Source organism: Solanum stenotomum, chromosome 2 (genome assembly GCF_019186545.1).
Source record: "Solanum stenotomum isolate F172 chromosome 2, ASM1918654v1, whole genome shotgun sequence".
NCBI lineage: Eukaryota > Viridiplantae > Streptophyta > Magnoliopsida > Solanales > Solanaceae > Solanum > Solanum stenotomum.
In genome coordinates this window covers 68,840,522-68,853,684 of record NC_064283.1, presented here as the reverse complement: position 1 = coordinate 68,853,684, position 13,163 = coordinate 68,840,522, and the positions used below count along the sequence as shown (strand labels likewise).

The following is a 13,163-nucleotide window of genomic DNA, read 5'->3' as shown; positions in this document are numbered from 1 at the left end:
TATGTTTTAATCAAATGTTAATAATTTTATTTTATTATATTTATATTTGCTAATATTCAATTACTTTTTAAATTGAATTGTGTATTTATTGTATGTACAAATAAATAAATTATGCATATTTAGATGTTGAAAAATAAATAGTCGTAAAGAGAACATCTTAAATATTCAGTGTTCAGATCTAAAGACAATATCTTAATCATTAAGATTCAAACATCTTACTCTTCATCATTAAAATAAATGAGGCCTAAATGTTATTCTTTCCGTTTCAGTTTATGTGGCGCCGTTTGACTTGACAAAAGTAAAAAAAAAAAAACTTTAAAAAATGTGTGGTCTAAAACATTACTTGACCATTGGTGTGGGCATAACTTATCCCACTAAGAACAAAACATTAATTTTGAAGTAAGACTGTTTCTAACTACAGAAAGATGACATTCTTTTTTACAAACTAAAAAGAAAAATAGTGTCAAATGGACATGAGGAAGTGTTTTGACAGACAAACATGTTATGGTCGTGCTTCAAAGATGTAGAATTCTATGGAAAGTGGTTTTCAGTCAGAAATATAGTAATGAAAGAAAACTTATTTCATAAGTCACATTTCATACCAAGTGTTTCCTTTTTCCTTTCCAATGCACCCCAAAACCCCACTTCACCACCCTCATCCCTATGTTGTTTGCCTAGATTATATAATAATTTTTATTTATTTATCAAACACAAGTAAATAAATATAAAATTCACTTATTTTTTAAAATATATTTTCCTCCATACCAAACTCAAATGAACAATCCTATGTATTTCTACAAATAAGATTTGGGAAAAATAGTGTGTACACAGAGATAGAGTTATTCTCGATAAATTGTACCAAATTCACATTTCACCATATGAGTAATTATTTTTCTCTTTGTTTCCCTTTTCCTCCTTAGCTCCTACAAAATTTGATTTCGATGGGTATAAAGCAAAGAAGATTTATAGCATGGATTGCTCCATATTTATGATATAATTTCAGTCAAGCATAAGTTTATAGAATTGTTGCCTTTATACAGCGTAAGTTTCATGAAAATTAAGTTATCAGGTATAAGTTATGTAGTGTTTAATTCACTCGACATAAATTTTATAGGAATAACTAGTGTCTCGTATGACATTACTTGTGATTCTCAACTGAACTTTAACCATGATCCAGCATAAATTCTATAGGAATTATGCAGCATAACTTGTAGTATTATATTATGATACGAAAATATGAACTTAGGTTCAAGTACTTTCACAAGTATAGAAAGTAACAAGCAATAATTGGATGTTGAAATAATCTACAGCTACGTAAATACGTGACACTGACAGTATCGTCTTTTAGTAATGCCAGCGCCCTTTCACTTACCACTTCAACAATGAAGAAAAAGAAAGGTGTATTTCACTAGTTTCAACGGCTTAGTACACCCTCGCGATTGAATGTCAAAAACCTCATTGTGCTGCTATAGCTACGACAGCTGGCATACACGCGCACACACACACACACACGGAGAGAGAGACTTAGAATTCACGGAATGTAACAAATACCAAGAGAACAAGGATGGCCAAAATCTGCCGCCAATATATACATACCTCATTGTAACATATTTTTTGTTGTTCTCTTCTCTTTTTTGTGTCTGGGGATTCCTATCATTTGCTATTGGGGTTGTGGGGTAGGGGAGGGGGGAGGGGGGAGGGTTTGAGTGTTGATCTGGTTAAAATGTTAAAGAGTGTACAATAGTTTACAGATAATGGAGGAAGCAGTTGCCCAGCCTGCCAACAAACAAGAGAAAAGCAAATTTTAGTTCAGTGCTCAAGGAATTACAGAATCACAACTTTAAGATGACAAATGTGAAGTGCGCGATGCTAAAATGAAATAAACACCAATTCCCTTATGTTAGAATCCTTATTTTCCTAGAGAAAAAAACTCCGCGGATCTGATATGTGGAGATCATCATTCAGACCAGACTTTGTGTTATCCACCAATTGTCAAGTCATATCATATTCTTCAAGGAGTTGGTAATTGAAACACTAAACAAACAATGGAAATCTGCTAATTTATACAAGGAAACTGGAAATATGTTGCTAGCTTTCACTCTGAAATTAGATCAAATAGTTGGCTCATAATTGCCATTAAATACTACTGTTGTTTTCTGCTATCACCATTACCGATAGAATATGGAACGTACTCAAAAGATAATACAACAGGAAACCCTCAAAAAAGAAACAAAAGGGTTCTGTTTTACTTTGTTTTTGTGTTTCAAGATGAAATTGACATTTGATTCGTTGGTTTCTTTACTCAGTATATAGAGGCTAATTTTTCCAGACTGGGTAGAGTTGATCATAATATAATGTGGACGAGCTCCCTTCTCCCTCATATCTAATTTGGGAATAGAGGGTCACTCATGTGTTAATGTTTCCTTTCTTAAGTTTAAACATTTATTTCTCTTCTCCTTGATATTGATAACACAATTGTTTTATCAGACTCTAGGTAAAAATAAGCATTGCAGAAGACTATTGAATCAGCAAAACAATGCTTATGATGAGAGGAAAATCCAAAAAAGAACAAAGAATGTCTGCATATTTGAAGAATGTACAGCCATGCACTTAAGGAATGAAAAGCAAATTCAGCAAGAAGCAGAAGAACTGATAAGAACAGATACCATAGTTGATCTTAGCCAAAAGGCTGACAAAGGTAGACAGCAAGAAGTAGAAAAATGAGTTTCGATGACAAATGCATGTGGAAAAGTGAGCTAAGGTATAGAACCAGAGGAACAACGCACCTCTAATGGAAGACCGGCAGAAGGTAAGGACTTTGATAAGGTTTCCGTTCGGGCAATCTCAGAGAGGTGACAACTATGTGTGGTTTGACAGAATAATTACAGCAGGAACTCTATATTGTATTCTTTACCAGGAGCTATCAATCTTATTTTGTTTCATTATTCATGGATTGAAAATGCTAGAACCACTGACGTTGAGAGCAATTAGAACTGAGATACTTGTAATAATCGCTAGCCAAAACAGGGGTGATTCTGCAAATAAGAGATGTTAATTAGACATGCAAGAAATGGGAAGAACTCTATGCATTTCCTGGGAAAAACAAACTGGGATTTGAACTATTATAGATCAATTCAATGTACTTTACCTCCAAAGTTTTCAGGAACAGTATCAGAAGTTTGCTGTACAGACCTAGAAGGAGTACGTTGTCTTGATGTTGACACTCTAGTTTTAAAATCATCTACAGATTTAGTATTGCCTGTTTCAGATGCCACAATCCCTTGGAATTCCTCGCTGACAATTAATGCTGCTAATAAATCCATAAATGATTCTTTATCTGTTCCACTTGACACACTCTTTCCACGCTGCTCATACACAGCAGTAACTCGTTCATCCAAGTCAGATGATTCATCATCTGAAGCATCCAAATACTTGGATCTTGCTTCAATCCTTTCGTCCTCCTCATCTTCGACGTAAGCTTTATATGTCAGTCGCAGTAAAATCTCTCCTACAGGCCTTGGTCCCAGTAGTCCCCAACCTCGGAGGATCACAATTTTGTCTGTCGGTACAGTATCTTCGAGAGATACCAGATCAACCTAGAAGTAGTAGTCATTAGCAGGATACCTTTTTATACAAATCCTATCCAACAAGCTATGCAAATATCACCTTGATGATCATTAATAAATAATGTCCCATAGAAAAAAATAAAACGACAAAAGCATCCTTTTTCATGTTTCCAAAATACAATACTAAATTCATTTGCATCATTAGAGGCTGAGCCTTGCATCGACAGTAGAGTTGCTCTCTGTGACCTGTAGGTCGCTGGTTCGAGGCATGGAAACAGCCTCTTTGCAGAAATGCATGTGATGGGATACCGTATAGTTACAGTCAGGGGAAGATTTAGGAAGGCTCAAGATGTGTCACGTGACACTGCTTTGTCGGAAAAAAATAAAAAATATAGTGAAAAGGGAAAAGCAGATAGAATGGATATATAATTAAGGTGACACTTCTTAAACAAAAGTTGAGCGTAGTTCAATTGGTTTAGTGCTGGAATTCCACAGCTTACGTTGTGTGTTCAAACTTACTTACATAGCCTCATTTTTTCTGTTTTTTTTTTCATTGATTTATGAAATCAATGAATAAAATTGTTTAGTGATCATTTGGTGCTTTAGATAGAAACATATTTAATACTATTATTTTTAATGAGGTTTTTTCTTAATACATTTTTTTTTTTTTTGATTTGCACCGGGTGTCCGAGTCTCTTTGAGCCCCGACTAATCCCGGGGGTGCACAGGCCCTCGGCAAGGAGTTTCCCGCAAGTGCACCACGGTTAATTCAGGTTTTACCCAGTCCGATGGCCCTCAGAAATTGTTTGCACCTAGTGGGTTTCGAACTTGAGACCTTGAAAGGGAGCAAACCCCAAGGCTCAAGTCAATTGCCAGCAGGCCAACCCCTGAGGGTTTCTTAATACATTTTTAAAAAAGAGAAAACTCATTGAGAAAAAGTAATAATATTTATTTTATTTTATTCTTAAAAAAAGGTATAGTACTATACGTGAATTGGGTTTTATTTATATTTTGTGCCTTTTTTTAATATGGTGTTATAATGTTTATTTATTGTTTCTAATTTTAAAAGGTGACATCGCTGACGAAAAATGGTACTTACGCCACTGGTTACAGTATACCAGTCTCTCCCACCTTTGCACTAGTTGGGAATATTTTGTGCACTGAACAAGGACTTTATTCATTTGCATTTCCCATTTTGTGTAAAGACACATTATAAAACCAACAAATAAGATGGATCGCCTCTAAGAAACAAAGACAATAGATAATATTTGCATGTACAGGAGGATTTACCTCCCCTGAGCCAATAGTCAAATCTGTAAAACCAAAGGAATCCTTTGCTTCTATATATAGCTTTTGTCCCCTGGGGTTTGTGACAAACATGTGAAAATCCTGCCAAAGGGCAAAGAAACATTGCAAACGATGTATAAGTTACAGTAAAAGATATAGCAAGCCGCCACAAATAAATCATACCAGCATATCAGGCCAACAGATTTATATTTAAATCACCTGATTCCATATAGGCTCTCCAGGAGGTCCAATTACAGTAGTTTGACTGTTTCTTTTGCTGCGTATTACTTGATCTCCAAGTCTTAGATTAACATATGGATCAGTTTTTCCTAGACAATAGAGGCCAGGGAAATTTATCAAAGACAGACATGGGCAAACAAAAGAGGAAATTACATGTACAGAAAAGCAGTAGTATCTATCATTCATAAAACTGAGCAATGAGGGCGAAAAACTTCCATCTAAAGATTGAACTTGCAGCTTAACTGGAGAATCATGCCACCTAAACATACCGTATCATGAATACATGAACTGGAGGAGTAGCAGCAGAAATTTTTGGGACCTGTCNTTGATCTCCAAGTCTTAGATTAACATATGGATCAGTTTTTCCTAGACAATAGAGGCCAGGGAAATTTAACAAAGACAGACATGGGCAAACAAAAGAGGAAATTACATGTACAGAAAAGCAGTAGTATCTATCATTCATAAAACTGGGCAATGAGGGCGAAAAACTTCCATCTAAAAATTGAACTTGCAGCTTAACTGGAGAATCATGCCACCTAAACATACTGTATCATGTATACATGAACTGGAGGCGTAGCAGCAGAAATTTTTGGGACCCATCCTCGTTTTTGCTTTACATTTTTTTTTCATAGGTTACTTTTTCCTTCCCTTTTTTTAAAAACTTTTATTAACTATGACATTTACGACACACACAAACTAAAAAGAAAAAACAAGATCCTTGTACCAGGAAGTTTTCTTTTCCCAATTCCTGTTTGATGTGATAACCTGATCTAAACATCTTTAATGTGTATTTAGTAATTGTGTAATCTCTTATTCTTCAATGTGTTTTCTTTATTCTGTTGCTTCATTTTACTTTGTGTATCTTGATATTTTGCTGTCATTTTCTTCTGGCACCCCTTCTCCGAATAACTTCTCTTTTGAGCCGAGGGTCTATCTGAAACAACCTCTCTACCCCACAAACGTAGGGGGAAGGTGTGTGTACATCTTACTCTCCCCAGACCCCACTTCTGGTTTTACACTGAGTATGTTGTTGTTGTATTTGTTAGTACGCATAGTCGGAAGTCTTCGCATTTCCTCCTTTATAATGTGATTTCGTTTGGTACTGTTTTCCTATATCTGTGATTTGATTCGGTAATCTTAGGGTGCGTCCCTTCCCTGAACCCTATTAATGCAGCTTTGTGCACCGGGCTGACCCAGTGATTTCATCCAGTAATTATTCTATTTCACATAAGGATGATAGATTATATTTAAACTGGTTCACAGTGATTACTGGACCAATATATATGGATTTTATATTCGCTTATAGTTGCTCATGCAATGGAAAGCACATTCTTTTGGAGCTTCAACTGATTTTCAAGTAAATACCTCCGACCTTTTTCTTTCACAAACTAGAATATGCTACAGAATAGTTTTAACTTTTAAATAATATGAAGAGACGAACTCATTTAATAGTTCATAGTGCATGACAAGTTTCTAGTGTTACTAAAAAGCAAAATATCAAACCTAAGAAAAAGATTGATGCCACTGATGAAAGATGAACAAATTCATACCATAGATGATATAAGAGAGTTTCCTTGCATCAACAAGAGTCACTGATAGTTCTCCAGCAAAGTCCTTATTTCCTTCTTGCATTTCCCCAGCCTTAGGTTGTTCACTTTGACCAGACTTAGGATCACTTGGAATAGGACCGACTGTTTTCCCTTTCTGAAAATCCAACACAATTTTTTTCGGACGGACAAAGAGACGAGGTAAATCCTCAGTAAGAAGTTTCTTCAAAAACCTGAAACATCCGTAGAAGACATTAAAACTCAAACCCACCACTGCAGTGGAAAAATGAGATAGTTCCATAGAGTACTGCAAATTGAAAACGCGTCAGGCAAGAAATTCAGAATTAATATGATGCTAGAAAGATCTAGGCCTATAATTAACTTTAAAGATGATACGTGCTAAAACACCAAATGCAGCCATTATTGTAGAGCATTTAAAAGACACTAACTTCAGCTGAAAAGAAACGACTTGACACAAGACGAGATTTCCAAAATTAGGGAAGAAAATGGGCAGAGAGAGAGAGAGAGTGAACATCCTCGGAATACATAACAAGAGTTGCCTAACTAGAAGCAACTTCAGAAATCCAGAATAAGGAAGATTCTCAAGAAAAATCATACATGATTGATGACAATTGAGCATGACCATATCTATCGAAAAGCAAAAGGGGCTTTAAAAATTATCAAACTGAAAAAAGCAAATTTGACTGCATAAGCTAGGAGTGAAGGTGGCCTGGTGAAAGCATTATTCAGTTACACTTCACCCCGCAACCCACCCATAGGAAAAAACAAGAAAAAGGACTCTTCAATGAGATGCTAATTAAATAGCAAAAAGAAATTGGATATACCAATAATGGGGGATAACAAACAGAAGCGGAAAGCACATAGGTATTAAGAACAGCAGATAATGGATAAAATAGTACTTACATTGATAGAACAGGAATTGCTAGTGTTTCCCAAATACATGCAAGAAAAAGAAAAGAACATGTCAAGATCCTCATTTTGGGCACATCAATAATATCACTCATCTAGTTTATTCGTTAAACTTTAGGTATCACTATCCCATTTTAGAAAGTGTAAATAGAAAACAAACAGCAGTCATTCAAATGATGACAACTCAGCATCAGTACGTAATCAACAATTGGTAACTATGCACTGGAAAGATCTCACTTCACAGCAACTCAACTAGAACAGAAGAATGCTAGTCTTGGAAGCTGATTCCACGGAGAAGATTGCTCAGAGCAACAAAGAAAACAAGATAAACAAGAAAGCAAATATGTTTCATAGTCTTCACAGTATGCCAAATAGTTGCTAACGACTCGAATTAGGTTCCTAAAATTACATTTAAGTACCGGATAAGAATAAACTCCATGAAGTTCATTCTCAAAAAGAATAAACTCTATGGAGTCATTCCACTGTCTTACAGAATATGTTCCAATGATCAGAATTTGACGACCCATAATTAACAGGGTGTTTGGATTGGTTTAAAAGTTGGTTAAACCTACTTTTAAATCAGTTTTTGACAAATATAAAACAACTTAAAAATAAGTTAGGAAGTGTTTGGCAAGGTTAAAAATAACTTAAAATAAGTTAGAAATGACATAAAATAAGTTAAAAACCAAAGTAGGTCTCCCCCTATTTTTTTTTTCGAGTAAAAAATAATAAGTTTGACTTTTTATTTTTGACTTGAAAGCTACTATTTTTAAGCCAATCCAAATGGGCTCTTACTCTTTTCTAAGAATTGAGCGCTCAACAGAATCAAAAGCTATTTTGTTCCAGAAGAAACAAATTAAACACAAAGGTTGGGTGTGAACAGATATATAATCTTGAATAAATCAGCTTTGAAACAGTCTCTTATCAAAAGAAAACAGCTTTAAAACAGTGTTTAGTATCTGAATCAGCTGGGCACTCAACAACTAATCCGACTCAATCCCAAGCAAGTTATATGCATTCACACTATCCATATTGTTCTTTTAAGCTCATCTTAGTCCAATATCTTTAAAAAAAAAATCACAATAAAAAAGCACAAGAAGTTCTCTAAATTTTCTACTAGCATATGAATATTTGAGGGGACTAAGAGACTCATAAAAAATTATTGGGCTTCAAGTAACAGACTAATATGACTATAATTTACTTCTCATGTATTTGGTATTGCCTATATAAAACTTAAAGCATGCAAGATTCTGACACGATTCATCTCATAGATAAAAGTCCTAAGTCGAAATTCACATACCCATTAGGTTGAACAAACGGAATGGTGACAAGTCAAGCTTTATCTTGGGAAGGGAAACAAAAGCCCAAGAAACAGCTCCAATCCAAGGCTCTGTTTGTATTAATCGTAACTTGACCCAGAGTTCACCATCAATGTCAAAGTTCCGAACACCGACTGGCACAGAAATGGGGATGACTCCAAATTTTAGTGACAGCATTAACAGCATGCGAGCACCACCAGTGTATCGGAGACCTATCTGATACCTAGATAGAATTAAAGAATGCACAAATCAGTTGATACATTCCATGAAACAATGAACTTTCACATAACAACAACAACATGCCCAGTGAAATCTCACGAGTGAGGTCCAGGGAGGATAGAGTGTACGGAGACCATACCACTACCTCTGGATGTAGTGAGGTTATTTTCAAAAGACTCTCAGCTTTAAGTGCCGCAAATCCAAGTACACAGAAAAAGAAAACAATGGTGAAAACTGAAAACTTAGCAACTAACAAGGGAAGCAGTGCAAAGCCTGAACTTTCACATAACAAGAAAAGATAAGGAGTTGTGCTTTTATCATGTCAATTTGATCGGAACTAGAGAACTTTGTAGCATAGGATATAGTAGACGTAGAAATAATCGTAGCAGTATATACACGTTACAATTTCAAATAATGAACCGAAGTTGAATAATAATAAGTAAAATGAGGAAGAGATAGAGACTTGGTAGAAAGCTAAAATTTAGTTCAAAATGTCCCAAAAATGTACTTTCCTGGTCCAGAAAGAAGATTTTCTGGGTAACGAGGGTGTTGAAGCATATTGATAAGCAAACAATTTTCTATGAAGTTTCAGAACACTATCCTTCAAATTGTAAATCCATCTAAAACTACCTTGGCACAAAGGTGTAACGGATGTATATCTCCACATCAAACTTCATCAAGGAAAAGATTGGCTGTAATTATCTGGTTCAAGTTTATCAAGGAGCTAGCTTAATCTGTTTTACTGTCTTGATCAGTCTCAAGGAACTAGTTTAATTGTTTCCCACAAGGCAAAAACACCATATCTCTATATCGAGAGAAAATACTTTCCTCCTAATCAAATGTTGTACGTGTATTTACGACAACTGAAATAATGAGCCAAGGAGAAAATATCAGCTCGACTGCTTTACCAAGAAATTTGCACAAAGAGTATTTCTCTAAAATGTGTATGTATATTTCCCTTTTGATTCTGGACCTCAGTTCACCTAAGAAGTATAGGTTAAGGAGAATATACCAACTCAAAGACTTTCAACCAAGAAAATAAAACAAGAGCTTTTCTATTTTTAACTTCAAAAAATTTCTTTTTTCACTTAGAAAAGGGGTTAATGTGGGATAATTGCAAGAAGTGTTACTCACTGCAAATCATTGACTCGACGAGAAGTTTTCCGCTCCACACTCCTGACAGAGAGAGGCTCATCCCCCAGTGAGAATTGCTTTATCTCAACTCTCTGCACATAATCAGGCTTTTTGAGATTATCAATGACAGGCTGAAGCAAACCAATGATCCAATTCTCAATCCTAGGTTTATAGACCTTCCACAACTTCCCTAACACCATGTTTACCCACTCCACTGACTCTTTCCTTTGCAAATCCTTCTCCAACAATGAAGAAAGGTTTGCTGGGACCTGTGACCATATCCCGGAGTTTCCTCCATTGTTTGACTTAGCATTACTCTTTCTAGATGTCCAAACCTTATCAAAAACAATACCAACAAAGAAAAACAATGCAAAAAGACTAAAAATATTCCGATTTATTGGAGGTGAAGGTAATGGATGCATCACCCCCAATTGAGTCCTTAGCTTATCTACAAAAGGGTCTTCTTGAAAACTAGCAAAATTGTTACTGGAACGACTAGAAGCTTCTAATTCCTCAGAGACTCTTCCATAAGCATCCAATTCATCAGCAAATCTCTTAATTACAATATCTCTAGCTCCTCTTCTAGCACTATTCGTAATCTGCATGTCAAAATTATGGTGGTCTCCACCATTCACACAAGCTCGAATTGCCCATTTCTCACGAATCCTATACCTCCAACTCGAATCCAAACCCAATTCCCCCCTACTACTACTCCTCGTCACCAACGAATTGCCATTACTTTTACATGGACAAGGAGATGGGTTTACCCAAAATACGTTAGGGAAATCAGGGGTAATAGCAGAAACTGAATCAAAAACCATTAATATCTAAAACCCAGATGCCTTTTAAGCTATAACTAACAGTTCTTGAACTTGAAGTATACAATGAAGTACCAATAAACATGAATCCAAACCCAAAACCCAAATTGCTCAAAGCTTTATCTTTTTCAAAGAGAACTGAAAACAACATTACAAGCTATGAAATTCCCAGTTTTTTCAGCACACATGGATGCATGTACAAAAGACTCTGTGTGTGTTAGAGAGAGAAACAAAGATAGAGAGAGAAAGTGAAAAGGCTAAAAGGAAAGTACAAATATGGAATCAGGAATTTGATCCTTATATGATTACAGGGAATCACAGAGGAAGTTTAAAGGCCGCAAAAATTTGCAGCAATTTTGGCAAAGGGAAAACACACCACCTCTATGTGTGAAAGCACCACCCACCCCACCTCACTAACTTATTTTGGTTCGATATTTTATATTAAAGTCTGATTAATCAAAATAGACGTCATTTGAAAGAAACGTTTCCTATTAAAAAATCATATCTAAAGGTCGAAATTATAAGTCTCATCCGATACACTACATCATTGGTGGTACTTCACTAGATTCTTTTTGTTTTTCTGATTTTTCATTTAGTGTTCGATATTATATTGAAGTTTGACTAATTGAGATGATCGTCGTTCACAAGTTATTTCGGAGAAATGCTCCTTATTTTTAAAAAAATTATATCCAAAATTCGTAATTGAAGTCTCATCGATTGCACATCTTTGGTGGTACCTCACTAGCTTCTTCTTGTTTTTTTGATTTCTCATTTAGTGTTCGATATTATATTGGAGTTTGACTAATTGAAATAAACGTTATTTGGAAGTCATTCTGGAGAAATGTTCCCTATTTAAAAAATCATATCCAAAGTTCGAAATCGAAAGTCTCATATGTATGACTACTTTTTTGGTGGTACTTCACTAACTTCTTCTTGTTTTTTCAATTTCTCATTCGATATTTATATTAGAATTTGACTAATTAAATAAACGTCATTTGAGAGAAACACTCTATTAAAAAAAATCATATGTAAAGCTCGATATTGAAAGTCATATTCATTGCTCGACATCTTTAATGGTACCTCACTAATTTCTTGTTTTTTTTTTCAATTTCTCATTAGTGTTCAATACCTATATTATAATCTTATTAATTTGAATTTGCAGGTGTTACACGTTATTTGGGAAAAACACTCCCTTTTTAAAAAAGAAATCATATCTAAAATTTAAAATTAAAACATCTTATTAAGAAAATAGCATCATCTATTATATATATTTTGACCGTCTATTAGATCCGCCCTAATATATTCATTCCGTTTTAAAATGTTTGACTTGAAATGTTTTTTAGAAAAAAAAAAAACATGAAAGAAAATGATGACACCAACATGGGCTGTGGTGCATTGATAGGAGTGTTTTATCCTTAACTAGAGGTTTCGGGTTCAAGCCCTGAGTATGGAGAAATTTTTGTTGGGAGCGCCACCCCCGAATGGGCCCTGTAGTGCGCGATCCAAATTTAGTCGAAGTTCTAATGTAAGCTATGGACATCGGGTGAGAAACCAAAAAAAAATAAAAAATAATATGCATTAAGTAGTAGTAGTCACAAGTTGTTCAAGTGCCAAACTATTTGTGTGCCTATGGTCAACATAACAATTTCCAAGCAAATAAAACGACAAACACGTTAGTAAAAAGGCATCTTTATATCGGCGAATTCAAGATTTTAAGTTCGTGATTATTAAATTATTATATTATATAATAATTTAAAGTTATTATAAAATATTTATAAAGTTTTAAATATAAGTTAAATTACTATTAATAAGAATTATGATGAGTTTTAAATTGGATATGCAATTGTTGATGTTATAAAAAACTTTATTTTGAATGTGAGTTTTTTGACGCAAATTCTTTAATCAAGACGGTTGGAAAATTAAAAAATTAAAGTAAAACTAATATTCTCTTAAACTTTATATGAAATAAAATGTCACAAGTGCATGTCATCACTTTCAATCAAAATATTTGGGGATTTTGAGTCAACATGACAATTCACTATTGATTACTACAACTATTATTCATTTACCAGCTAGTGAGGTGAGGTGGGGGTGGGGATCATA

The 13,163-nt window shown here is 34.7% G+C and overlaps 1 protein-coding gene across 1 annotated transcript; it reads right to left on the bottom strand.

The window, feature by feature from the left end:
* Positions 1 to 1,383: 1,383 nt before the first annotated feature.
* Positions 1,384 to 11,409, bottom strand: LOC125855183 (uncharacterized). Its single transcript, XM_049534868.1, has 9 exons — positions 10,243 to 11,409; positions 8,871 to 9,112; positions 7,565 to 7,583; positions 6,644 to 6,873; positions 5,073 to 5,182; positions 4,857 to 4,955; positions 3,149 to 3,596; positions 2,787 to 3,035; positions 1,384 to 1,776 (listed from the first exon to the last, which is right to left on the bottom strand). Exons 1-8 carry the CDS (start codon positions 11,061 to 11,063, stop codon positions 2,947 to 2,949), a joined length of 2,058 nt encoding a protein of 685 aa, XP_049390825.1. The 5' UTR covers positions 11,064 to 11,409; the 3' UTR covers positions 1,384 to 1,776; positions 2,787 to 2,946.
* Between the last annotated feature and the right edge of the window lie 1,754 nt (positions 11,410 to 13,163).